At 36.1% G+C, this 13,849-nt stretch overlaps 1 protein-coding gene across 1 annotated transcript; it reads right to left on the minus strand.

Annotated features, from left to right (window-relative positions):
* Positions 1-17: 17 nt before the first annotated feature.
* Positions 18-11,522, minus strand: LOC142984411 (uncharacterized). The gene is made up of 8 exons (XM_076131967.1): positions 11,417-11,522; positions 9,629-9,834; positions 8,814-9,422; positions 8,229-8,480; positions 2,914-3,171; positions 813-925; positions 673-689; positions 18-600 (listed from the first exon to the last, which is right to left on the minus strand). The coding sequence occupies exons 1-8, from the start codon at positions 11,421-11,423 to the stop codon at positions 233-235; spliced, it is 1,830 nt and encodes a 609-aa protein (XP_075988082.1). The 5' UTR covers positions 11,424-11,522; the 3' UTR covers positions 18-232.
* Between the last annotated feature and the right edge of the window lie 2,327 nt (positions 11,523-13,849).

Consider the following 13,849-nt stretch of genomic DNA (forward strand, 5'->3'; position numbering starts at 1 on the left):
AAAAAGGAAATGTACTATTGGTTGGAAATCTAGCATTTATTTTGATAATGAATAATTTACAATTTCAAAATTACACGTCAAAATCATTGACCCATCAATTTACAACGTCAAACTTATTGACTTATTGTAATAAAAATCTATAACGCTGAATCTAAATACAAGACCTATCAGTTAAGATCAAGGGTCAAATTTTGACACGGTCAATGACCTTGACAGAAAATTTTCAAACAACTTAAACGATAAGTTTGAGCAAGCTTTTGGTGTTATCATCAATCTTGTTCCAAGGGATGAAGATCTTCATACCGTCAGGGAGGGAAGTTGCCTGGATGGTCTCACGTACACAGCCAGCATTGCAGGCAAAGTCACAAGTTTGAGTGTTGGGATTGAAGTGGAGACCTTCGGCACATATTCTTACGACGGCTTCTTCGCCTCGGCAGACCCAGTACTTGTCACAATCGTCATGAGCCCAGGGGAACACGTGGCATTCTTCCTTGCACCTGTCAATTTCTGGTTTCTCAGTGGGACAGTCGTTGTCATCATCATTGATGGGATCATCCTCTTCGCTGGAGTCTTCGACAGGCTTTGAGTCATCATCAACAGGTTTCGAGTCATCATCAACGGGGCCTGAGTCATCGTTGACTGGATCATCTTCTTCGCTAGAGACTTCGACAGGCTTTGAGTCATCATCAACAGGGCCTGAGTCATCGTTGACTGGATCATCTTCTTCGCTGGAGACTTCGACTGGCTTTGAGTCATCTTCAACGGGGCCTGAGTCATCGTTGACTGGATCATCTTCTTCGCTGGAGACTTCGACAGGCTTTGAGTCATCTTCAACGGGTTTCGAGTCATCCTCTTCTGTGCTCTTGTCGCATTCGTCGTTGTTGTGACATTCGCGGCATCCAGCGTTGGCGGGAGAATCGCAGTACTGAAATAGATGAAAATTTTTGTTATTTTCTATATTTTATTTACATTTGTAAGTGCCTAGATGTATGTTTGTTAGTCTGGTATCAGGTGACTGCGTACGAGTTCAATAGTTTTTTCGATATTTTTTTCGCAGTGTTAGTAGAGACAATTACAGAGGTAAAAAGCTACATTTACAGTTAATAAAACGTAGGGAATGGAACTATAATAATTTTGTTGGTCTTCCATAATGGGCTACGTGTTAGGCTGCTTCAATAACATTATCCAAATACTAAAGGACTTTGTAACTTACAATTACGAACTGCTTGAAACTATTTTTATGGTTTCTAAATTTCGTGATGATGTTTTTTTACCGTTGAAACAAGTGATTATTATTTCTAATCCTATAAGTTGCTTGTAAAATCATTAAGGTGTATGGTTTTCGAAACATTTCACTTGTTTGGGAGATGAATTCGTATGTCACTCAGATATCAAAATATTATGCGATTCTTTTGTCATTTTGGTGATACAAATCTATTCTATTTAACCCATTAATGTCCCACTGCTGGGCAAGGGTCTCCTCCCGTAATGAAGAAGGGGTTAGGCCTTGAGTCCACCATGCTGGCCAATTGCAGGTTGGGGACTTTGCATACCTTCAAGAACTGTTTTAAAGAACTCTCAGGCATGCAAGGTTGTATCACGATGTTTTCCTTCACCGTTGGTCCAAGTGATAATTGTTTCTAATACACACATAACTCCGAAAAGTCATTGGTGTGTTGCCTTGGGTTTGAACCTGTGACCACTTGCGTGGGAGGTGCCAACTTATACCACACGGCTATCAGTGTTCTTATTTTAATTATACTGATTTTCCGTAAAATGTTATTCGTTAGGATTATTCTACTGTATCGGTCGGTGCAGTCTGTCCTTGAAGCGAGTGCGTCTGATTTTTTAACAATTCCGGCCCATACATTTTTGATCTAACCGCTAAAAGACGGATAATCATCTATACAGATGTTATCGTGTAAATTAAATTAAAAAACATATATGTTAACAATATTATTTCAGGTATAGATATTGATCGGACTAATTATTTGATAATAGTCGTGTATATATTTTTGAATTGGGTTATTGAAATGTTAGTCCAAAATATGCAGTTGGGAAACACGATTTTAGAAAGTGATGAATTCGGGTGAGTTTTTTTCAGATAAGTAGACATTTTGTATTTCTTGCTATTGAATAGAAATTGCTTTTCTTTTATATATTTTTACTAAAGTCATTAGGTAGTGCATCTGATAAAATTAATATGTTTATAGTAGATAATCTATAGTCTAACAACTTAATAGAGAGCCTTTTCATGAAAGATTATTCTTCTTCTTATCGTTAGTCGTTAGTATCGGTTAGCGGTCAACCTAGTGTCAAAGTTGTTCAAGCCGCCCGAAGGCCTTTGACATGGCTTAACAACTGTTATCTTAGTAGACAACAACCGGGACCGACTTTTTACGTGCCCTCCGAAGCACGGAGACGCCCAGTTCAAATACCACTATGCGGTCACCCATCTATAGAATGACCGCGCCAACGGTTGCTTCACCCATAGATCGTTGTCAAACCGGTGAGCGCAACTGGTAAGTGCAACATATTCCAATTTGTTTTCTATTGTAAATATTTGATTAATTTATTACTGATAGCTAATTTAGCTATAAGTATACAAAAAAACATTTTATTCACTCTCGTCTTAAACCACACTTATGAATGAGTATTTTAGCAATGTTTCTTTTTTATGACAACTCCCGCACTAAGAATTGCTCTTGTGTCGCGGGGACTTTTACAAACATACTCGTACAAACAACGGACACAAAGTACAACCAGACCCGAAACAATTCGTCGATTGCACAAACAATTGTCCCGTGTGGGAATCGAAACCCTGTAATTTTGAATGGCGGCATTCAAAATTACAGTATTGTTGAATCATTTGATCCTAAAGTATTAAATATTTTGTCAAGAAAGTTCGCTCACCTGTTGTGCAAAATTGAAATGAAGATTACCAGGGCATTGCATCTCAACCTTGTTACCCCAATCGCAGGAGTAGTACTTGTTACAATCCTCATGAGGTAGCAGCCAGGTGATGCTTCCGTCGACAGGGCAGCCATTGTCTTGGACGTCGAAAGGCTTCCTGGTGGTTGACGTGACGTCATCTTCAGGAATTACATCGTCTTCTTCGCTGGCGTCTCCGCCGGGAAGGGTGCAATCTACGAGCGAAGAGCTCTGGCAAATCTGGAAAATTTGTATGTTTGTTAGTAAAGTGGATGTAGGTAAGGATGGAATATTGATATTTGCATGCCATTTTGGTAAAAAACTTGAAACTTGTACTTTCTTACAATTTTTGTAACAACATTGTAACAGTGTTTTCAGCGAATTAATAAATTACTAATGATTTATGGAATTGGTTGGTTGACTGAAAAATTATTAAACTTGTATTCGTAATAGGTTCGTATAAAATGGCCAGGCTATGTAATTTTGCTAGTAAATAGTGTTGAAATTGTAATTACTACAGACTGAAACATTTTATTAAGCAGAACAACATAAATACGAAACTGTGACGTTACTATTTCGTATCCACTAAAGTGTATTTTTGAAATTTCATTAATAGAAGTTGATTTGACTGGTCGTCATCTACCATATTGGTTTGTTGTATTGTAGAGTAGGGTTATTTGAATATTAGTTGAGATAGTTTTGTTTTAAAGAATTTTGCATATTACTTAATGTAGAATAGAATAAATATTATCTTCAACCAAAACTCGAGCTTAAAAATGTACAACAATGTAGATGTTACAAGGAAAATCATTTCAATAAATATAATATACCTGCAACCAATCCTTAAGGCGAAAAATAAATAAAATCTACACAATACTATTCCTATCCTCCCATTCCTTGTCGAATTATATTATTTTATTTCACTATTAACCCATACATACTACGACCACATCTATTTTTTTTGGTATTAAAAATTTGAGACTTGAAATTATTGTATGCCGATCTATCAAACTTTGAAAAACATTATCTCTACTACATTGGTAAGTAGAGCCTTCTTAATTGCACCCGACACAAGAAAAGAACATTTCTAACATTAGTATTACTGCCAAAATAATTAAGGCATTGCTAATAGTTCCATAGAAATATTTTTGTTGCTATTTTATAAAACTAGGCCCTGAAAAGTTTAATCAAACAATATCATTATTAAAATATTTGTAGTTGTAAGTAAACCGTAGTTTACTTTAAAACGAGAAATGTAGAAAGACACAGACTTTGTCATATATTATTTAAAGATATGAGTAATTTAATATTTCAATCGAAATAATCAAGATTTCAAATCAAAAACGTACAGTGTTTGTCCAAAAATTAGATATAATATCCGATTGCTATCTACCGACAATTGAACACGTCATTGCAATTGTTTAATACGAATACCTATCATCTTTTAATGTTTAACCGCAATTCGATGAAGCATAGGCATCCATTACCCAAATATAAGATTTCACAGGACATCCTATATCGAAAATGAAAATGGCATGTATTTATGACTCCTAAAATGCATAGGAAACCTTGTAAAGGTATGATGAATACAACATTACTTTGTAGTTGAATGATGCAAAGTACTCTAGAATTGAATGATGTGTACGGCATCTAAATACCAAAGAAATTATGTACTCATGCTCTGATAGAATTATGTTTGACATCTATTCTAAAATCTCATCCTATTTGAGGATGACTGCTCTTTTTGAGCACCCATCTTCAAATCAGAGGTATAAAGTAAACATATTTAAAAAGATTATAAACAGTAAGGTTCTTCCTTGAAGGAAGTAGTAAAAAACTACCAAAATTTTAGATAAATATGATTTAATACAACAATATCAAAGTACATATTGATAACTAGCTGACCCGCGCAACTTCGCTTGCGTCACATAAGAGAGAATGGGTCATAATTTTCCCCGTTTTTGGAATATTTTTCGTTGCTACTCCTCTCTTATTGGTCATAGCATAATGTAATATAGCCTATAGCCTTCCCCAATAAATAGACTATCCAATAGTAAAATAATTTTTGAATTCGAACCTCTAAACAAACTCTTCAGCTCTATAATATTAGTATAGATTATTGAAATACCCGCAATCTTGATCATCTTACTGATTTTATAATCTTTTTATCGTTATAATGACTTCACGTAGAAATTATTTACAATCTGATTGATTTATTGATATGAGTTCACGTGTTTTTTACACCTACTGTATTTATTTCTATCATTATTATCTCTAATTTGAATTTTCAGTCACATGACTAATAGGGAAGATAGAAAGGCGAATTTAAAATACGGAAGGCTATTCATTTCCAAATATTTCCGAAGAAAGATGCTCCTAAATATGTTTGCAAATTAAATTATTTTATAACTCAGCACTTTGAAATAATATGACGATTCACCATTAATATTTTATATGATAAATAATACATGCAAATGGCTGCCTTTTACGCTTTCACTCGTAAACTACTGAATCGTTTTTTATTACATTTTGAAGGGAAATATTTTAAGGTTTTGAATTCAACGTGGGAATACTTATATTTTTCTAATAAATCTAAATAAAAATACTGTTGTTTATACGACAAAAAAGGAAAAAAAACTAATTATTTCCAAACTATCTATGGGTTCAGCTAATAAAAATAAATAAATACGTACGTATTATTCATAATCTATTATTCAGGTAGCTAATCAGTATAGATAATCATATTTTTCAATCAATGATGACGTCACGCACATATTTTGATTATCGCCTAAAATTTCCTTTATATGATATCTATTTTAATTATGATTTTATCATAAACTAGCTATTTCAGTGTCACATGAGTTTATAATGCTTAGGTACTTCACGTTCAAAGACCGCAGCGTGATGAGTCATAGCCTATAGCCTTTCTGATAAATGTGGCTATTAGAAAAAAAGTATTTTGCAAATCTGACTAGTGATTTTAAAGAAAGATGCGTTTTAACAAACAAGTTATAGCCAATCGAAAAACGACCTTAGAAATATATAAATTTTCAAAATCCTTCTTCTATTATAAGTGCTAAGTTTGTAAATATGTATGGATGTTTGTTACTCTTTCAAACAACATCTACTGAATGGATTTTGGTGAAAATTTGCAATCAGATAGTTTCGTATCTTGGGTTAATATTTAAGATAACTTTTCGCCTTGATAAATCTTGACTTTGTTACTCTTGGGAATAAAAACTACTGAACAATTTTGTATAAATTAGGTAGAGAGAAGACTTTATAATCGAGATTAACACATAAGGTATTTTTCTCACAAAAAATGTTTGTAGTCGGACATAAGTTAGTCATTTATAATAGAGCTGATAAATTAGGTATTTCCGTATAATTTTATTTGTTTGTTCGCTACTGTATCTCAGAATTTATCAAAAATAATCGGTGATTCAAATCACAGAGGAAAAACTATAAATAACGATGACTTTTAATTCCGCGTAATTGATTAGAACTATAAAAATAATAGATAATTATAAGCGGAAATCAAATACAAACCTATTTTTGTAGAAAATATGTGTATCTACACTATACTATGTATGTCAGAATATAGCAACAAGTCGCTACGCAAAAGGCGAAACATAAATATAAAAAACTAGCTTTTAACCGCGACTTCGTCCGCCACCTGAATTTTCCCATGGGAATGCGTCATTTTCCCGGGGTAAAAAGTAGCCTATGTCCTTTCTCGGGTATCATACATCTCCATACCAAATTTCATGCAAATTGGTTAAGTAGTTTAGGCGTGATTGAGTAACAGACAGACAGACAGAGTTACTTTCGCATTTATAATATTAGTATGGATGTTTGGAAGGTGTGTGTGAGATGGAAAGAACTTATAGCATCTCACTATAAACGTAGTTTTCTACCATTATTGAACTAGTTATCGAAGTTTCGTATAGTATCAAGATGTAATATGAAGAATTGTATTATGGAAATGATGAAAAAAGCGGTCATTTTTTACGCGATACGATAGTTTTAGGACTCTTAGGTCGATAAAATAATGCAAAATCTTTGCTTTTAAAAGACATTGAAGTATAGATTATATTATTTTATCGAGATTACTTTTAATATCGAATTGCTGGAAATTATTAACGAACAGTTATCTAATCGGAACCTTGGCAAAGTAGGAATTTATTTTATCAAAATATAAGGTCGTTATATTAGGTCGGGGAAAAAGTCTTTCCGCATTATGATATGTATGAACATGTCATAAAATCTTTTCTCTACACAAAAAAGCTCGATAATTGGGTACCTCACGAGCTCACTGAAAGAAACCTAATGAACCGTGTACTCATTTGTGATTCTTGAAACCAAAGAGATTTTATTATAAGTTCATACATACTATAATGCGAAAAGACTTTTTCCCCGACCTGATATGTTCAAGAAAGAATGAAAAAATACCCGAAAATTCTCATTTTTTCTTTAACATTATCCCCTTTTAACAATATTTTACATCACTCCTATTAGTTTTGATGTTATTAAGCCTATAGTCTGCCTCACTAAATGGACTATTCAACACAAAAATATTGTTTTAATCCGAACTAGTAGTTGTCGAGATAAGCGCGTTAAATCAAACAAATGTTTCCTGTAAAGCGGCTTGTTGCTATATTCAGACGCGTAAAGATAAATGGAGATTTAGTAGGATGTAGTAAGGGATTTTGTTTTATTAGTTGACTTCTTATGAGATTATAACTTATCGAATTATTTACTTTTTATCTTTCCGTTTACTATTTATAAGATTATATTATTATGGATATTAAAAGGGTGTTCCCCGTGTCTTTTATTATATTAATATTTTGTTATCGCGGCCTACTTTTGTTATTGTATAAAATTATATTACTGAACTACTTTTTGCAGTTTGATTATTTTTATTTTATGACTAAGATTTTGTCGTTTTATTGGACGAATTTGACGGTGACATCGGAACTTAGGTCGTAAGCAATCGAATTTGAATAGAAAAAATATTCTTAATAGCAAATAACATTTCAAAACTTTGTCCTGATTTGAAAAGCTGCCGCAAAACCTTAACTATTTATCATTGCCAAAAATGTTATCTTTACTTTGTTAAATGTCTCGAAATAAATAAAATTTAAGTGTCTTCGATTTCAAAGTAGCTTTACCATATCTATTCAAATAAAACTGTCAAATTATTCAACCAAAATACCTCTTTCTTTATAACAATACATACAAACAAAAATGGTCCCGTTTTTCCCCTTTTTTTTGTCCTTCTTCTTGGAGGCACTTACCTGGAGTTCCAGACTGAACTGGGTGCCGATCGGGCAGCGCCTCTCCACCTTGTTGCCGAAGACACACTGGTAGAACTTATTGCAGTAGTACTCGTGAGGGAGAAGCCAGTGAATGGACCAGTCAGCTGGGCAGCCATTTGGCAGCGCATCAAAGTCCCCAATGTCCTCTGAGGTCTCGTTCGAGACGGACTCTTCTTCCGAAGATTCCTCGATTTCGCAGGTGCGGTCAACGTTAGCGGCATGGTCGCATTGCTACAAGGAAATCACTTTAATTGTAATTCACTGGTTTTATATAAGTTTATTTTTTTATCCTATGGTTAGTGGTTAACAAAGTGTCAAAGTTTTTAGGCAACTCTTGGCGTGGTCATTAGATGGCTGACCGCACAGTGGTATTTGAACTTACTGAGCATCTCCGTGCTTTTGAAGACACGTATAAAACGGTCCTCGTGGTCTACTAATATAACAGTCGTTAAAACATATCAAAGATCTTGCGAGCTTAAACAATTTACACTGAAGTTGACCACTATCCATACGATGAAATATTATTAAAAAAATCTTTAGTAGGGTCAATTGATCGTAACTTACCTCAATGACAAGACTGAACAACGTTCCGCTGGGGCATCTTCTCAAAACTTTGTCTCCATTGGTGCACTGGTAGTACTTTCTGCAAGATGTCTCATGGGGCAGCAGTTTATGTACGCCGAAGTCTGCGGGACAGCCGTTGTCGAGGTAATCGCAGTCTTCTGTCGTAGCTTGAGTGGGGGCAGCGGTTGGGGCAGCAGTGGGAGCAGCAGTGGGGGCAGCAGTAGGAGCAGCAGTTGGGGCCGCGGTAGGAGCAGCAGTTGGGGCAGCGGTTGGGGCTGCGGTAGGAGCAGCGGTTGGGGCCGCAGTGGGGGCAGCAGTGGGAGCAGCTGTGGGGGCAGCAGTAGGAGCAGCAGTGGGGGCAGCAGTAGGAGCAGCAGTGGGGGCAGAAGTAGGAGCAGCAGTGGGGGCAGCAGTAGGAGCAGCTGTTGGGGCAGCAGTAGGAGCAGCAGTTGGTGCCTCAGTTGGGGCTTGGGTTGGGGCTTGGGTTGGGGCTTGAGTTGGGGCTTGGGTTGGGGCTTGAGTTGGAGCCTGAGTTGGGGCGTCAGTTGGGGCCGGGGTTGTGGGGTACCCGGGTAATGTGCATCCTGATAAGTGTGGGCGCACGCACACCTGCAAACAAAACGATATCATTAAAATCTCGTATAATTATGGTATCTATCAAATAGAGGATTTTTTGAATACGTTCAGTTGTTTCGGTTACGTTTTACTAATATACAATGACATATAGTTTTACATAGTACGCCTGCGGAGGTATATCAAATATGCTATATATATCGCAGAAGACGTTTCGGACATCAAAATCTTTATTAACATACCTGTTCAGTATTTGAGAACTCAAGGCCTCCTGGACAATCTGTGGGTAGAATGAACTTCTCTCCCCACTGACAGTAGTAGAACTTGGTGCAGTCGTACTCGTGTGGTAGCAGCAAATGCTCCACCATAGGACAGTCAGGGTGTGGTTCAGTTAGACGCCTCTCCGCCGCCTGACCCAGCGCTATAGCCGCCAGGAATAAAAGGGTTTCTGCAAGGAAATATTTTAGGTTAAGTATATGGTGATTTTAACTGCACGTTTGGCGCAGTGGTTTAAGCAGACACCTCGCCGCAACAACCGTAGCGCCGCGTGTGGTGGGTTCGAATCCCACCCGGGACAAATCTTTGTGTGATGAGCACGAGTATTTGTTGTTAATGTATCTATATAAGTATGTATTTAGAAGTACTCGTATATAAGTATGTTTATCAGTTATTTGGTTACCATAGTACAAGCTCTGCTTAGTTTGGAATCAAATGACCGTGTGTGAGTGGTCCAATGATATTAATTAATTTATTTATTAATTTTCTTTCGTTTTGTTTGTTTTTAGTCGTCCAACTGCTGGCCAAGGATCTCCTCCCAAACGAGGGAAGGGTTAAGCCTTGAGTCCACTACGCTGGTTAAGCGTAGCGCTGCGGGTGGGGTCTGCCCTTAAGAATTTTTTCACGGTTTTAAAGATTTTCATCTAGAACGACATTTTTGGAAGGCCCACGTGTATTAAAAAATGACTGCGACATACTGTTTTTTAAGTCCCTTTTTATCTTAACTGGCCCCAGGCCTTATCACATACATAAAATCACGCCTGTTATCACGATCTAGGCAGAGTCGTAAGAAATACATTTGCAAATAACTGTGTTAGTCCCATGTAGGGGTGGCTAATAGGGGTCGAGCATATTGCCATTTACAGGGCAATGTACCAAACTCCGGGCTACTTTTGAGAAACATTTTAGCATAAAGAAAATACCAATAGTACGTTGCCTGATCCCGGATTCGAACGTGGGACCTTATGATCAGCAGACGGATACACTACCGACCAAGCCACAGAGGCGTACGTAAAATATTTAAAAAAGTATTCATCGATCAAGTTAATTACGGAAAAAATGGCGCATTCGTAAATGAATTTAGCATAAACAAAAACACTAGGCTTAAATTGATTAGATTCTGGAAACATGAAATCCGTTGGAAGGATATTTGTTATCATATCAGCAAATGATTCATTAAATTTGTTATCTTTCATTGCTAGATTATTTGATTTAGCTTCCTTAATTGAATTGGGTAATATTTTTCAAAATTGCATGTTGTACAATGCATAAAATGTTAACATAAAATGAAGCATTATTCCCAGAATGGAGAGACCAAATAACTTGGTACGATCCTTACAAACTTCCCTTGCTTCATATTAATAATATAATTTTCTTCGCTATCTTTCAAAACCAAGTGACATTATTTTTAATTATCGTCGATTTTTTTACGGCAAATTGTAATAAATAAGAAGCATAGAAGGTGCTCTTAATATAGCAACAAAATAGTACAATGAGAGAATGAACATAGACCTGATATCACATTAGCTAATCTATCTCAAACAAAGCAAATAAAGTTGTAAGAAATCTCGAATATACAAGTAACTACATAAGTCAGTCCATTCACGGTACAAAAAAGTCAAAATATTTTGAAAGCATTCGGAAAATCACGGCCTGAAGTTAAAATCACGGTCAAATCTCGAAAATCACGGTCAAAAGTTGAAAATCACGGTCAAAACTCGTAAGATCACGTAAAATCATATAAAATTACTTACTAAACATTATCAGTTCACTCAAAGAGTTTATGCACTTCTGTATATATGAACACTTTTATTCACTGAATAACTTTGAATTGTGAATCGAGCGAATTATAATATATAGCCATAATTTTGCGATAATCATGATAATTGTTGATTAATTCATTATTTCACGATTTATCTTTTGGGTACCGTAGAAATTAATAACATAACGTGACGTCATACTCATTGCGTTATTCTATGCAAGTATAACTACACTCTCTTAGTTACAGCGAATCTATACTATCTATACTAATATTATAAAGCTGAAGAGTTTCTTTGTTTGTTTGTTTGTTTGTTTGTTTGAACGCGCTAATCTCAGGAAATACTGGTCCAATTTGAAAAATTCTTTCAGTGTTAGATAGCCCGTTTATCGAGGAAGGTTATAGGCTATATAACATCACGCTATGGTCATTAGGAGCGGAGTAGCAATGAAAAATGTTACAAAAAAGGGGAAAATTTTGACTCATTCTCTTAGGTGACGCAAGCGAAGTTGCGCGGGTCAGCTAGTTTTTAGATAATTCTTCAATAAGTTTTCTTTAACAACCACGCAGATCGATCTCTGCTACTGCTGTAGAGCTACGCTTACCGAGGTTGTTCTGTGGATGTAGTGACCGACATGTTATACATTCCGAGTTCCTCAGTGCTTCGAAATGCACATTAATTCATGGGTCCTGGCTGTTATTTTCAAAGATCTTTTACAGTCGTTACCAGTAGTCAGAAGCTTGAGTCTGACAACCAGTCTTACTGATTGGTATTGGGTTATAGCCCTGGTAACTGGGCTGTGAATCCGAAATACAGTCGCTCCATGTAAAATACTAATTCAGCTCCATCCGGTGAGACTGGAAGCCGACTCCAACATAGTTGGAAGATAGGTTAAGCTGATTGTTCTTCAATCAGACTTTCTGGCGACCAGTGTCATTGAAACTAGACAACTATGCAGGACTTTGTTTAAATGACCAAGTGTGAGCACAATACACAGGTACATTCTATTACTACACTCTCATAACCCGGTGGAACGGATTACCGACACGACCAGTGAAAGCTCATGGGGATAGACAGAGACCCGAGCACGCCATTTGCTTACGCTACGAGCCTTACAAACTTAAATAAAATAAAATAAATTTTATTGGACAACTCACACACGGTCATTTGATTCCAAACTAAGCAGAGCTTGTACTATGGTATCTAAATAACTGACAGACATACTTATATACTTCTGAATACATACTTAAATAATTAATTAATTAACTAAGTAAACTAAATTAGTAAAATAATTTAGTATAATATTTTAATAATGTTAATAGTTCTTATAGTTTAATTTACTGTTAAATTAATGTATACTTAAATAAATATATTGACATCCAGGCTCAGTACAAATGATCGTGCTCATCGCACAAAGATTTGTCCCGGTCGGATTTCGAGCCTACCACACGCGGCGCTACAGTTATTGCGGCGAGGTGACCACGTTAACCACTTTGCTTCATTCACATCCATACGTCATCTCATACAGGAATTCTTAACCCTTAAAAAAATCTTTATTGATACAGAACCCAGTTTTTTAATTAATTAAACAAAAGCTATCGTCAGTGTTTCATTATCAGCGGAAGTCGGTAGGTCGTTTGCGACTAATATTCTACGTATAGACAACAATCTGTGACATTATCTTATGTATAAGGAATGCGCGTAACATTACGAAAATAGTTGGGGAAAAAGGGGTATTCTAAGGCTTGACCTTTTTAACCCCCAAAACAAAAATAAGATTGTTATAAGTTTAACGTGTCTGTGTGTGTGTCTGTCTGTGGCATCATAGCTCCCGAACGGATGCAGTGATTTCGATTTAGTTTCAAATAGCTTTGTATGGGGAGCAAGTTGGTGATGGGAAAATTAGAATGGCTTTACCTTACCAGCCAATCTATAAAAAGTAAAAAAAAAAAATTAACCCATTAACGTCCCACTGCTGGGCAAGGGTCTCCTCCCGTAATGAGGGAAAGGTTAGGCCTTGAGTCCACCACGCTGGCCAAGTGCGGGTTGAAGACTTAGCATGCCCTCAATAAATGTATTAAACAAATAGGCATGCAAGGTTTCCTCACGATGTTTTTCTTCACCGTTGGAGCATGTGACAATTACAAATACACACATAACTTGGAAAAGTCATTGTTGTGTTGCCTCGAGTTCAAACCTGCGACCACTTGCATAGGAGATGTCAACTTATACCATTCGGCTGTCACTGCAATCATCAATCATCAAATTACCTTTACCATTATAGAAATTACTTTACCGTTCAACCAAATATAATAAACCTATCAAAATACTGACTAAACGGTTGCAATGTGCTTACAGTCACGTCGTCATACTACACACAGTGATAAATGCATAAATTATTTAATTTTAATTTAAAACCCAGAACTA

This window comes from Anticarsia gemmatalis, chromosome 27 (genome assembly GCF_050436995.1).
Source record: "Anticarsia gemmatalis isolate Benzon Research Colony breed Stoneville strain chromosome 27, ilAntGemm2 primary, whole genome shotgun sequence".
NCBI classification, from domain to species: domain Eukaryota; kingdom Metazoa; phylum Arthropoda; class Insecta; order Lepidoptera; family Erebidae; genus Anticarsia; species Anticarsia gemmatalis.

What these genes read in the sequence shown, in the direction of transcription:
- LOC142984411 (XM_076131967.1), bottom strand. An exon ending in TGTTCAGTCTTGTCATTGAG is followed by an intron (nt 8,481 to 8,813) that starts GTAAGTTACGAT and finishes ATTTCCTTGTAG; the next exon opens with CAATGCGACCATGCCGCTAA. An exon ending in ATTTCAATTTTGCACAACAG is followed by an intron (nt 926 to 2,913) that starts GTGAGCGAACTT and finishes CATCTATTTCAG; the next exon opens with TACTGCGATTCTCCCGCCAA.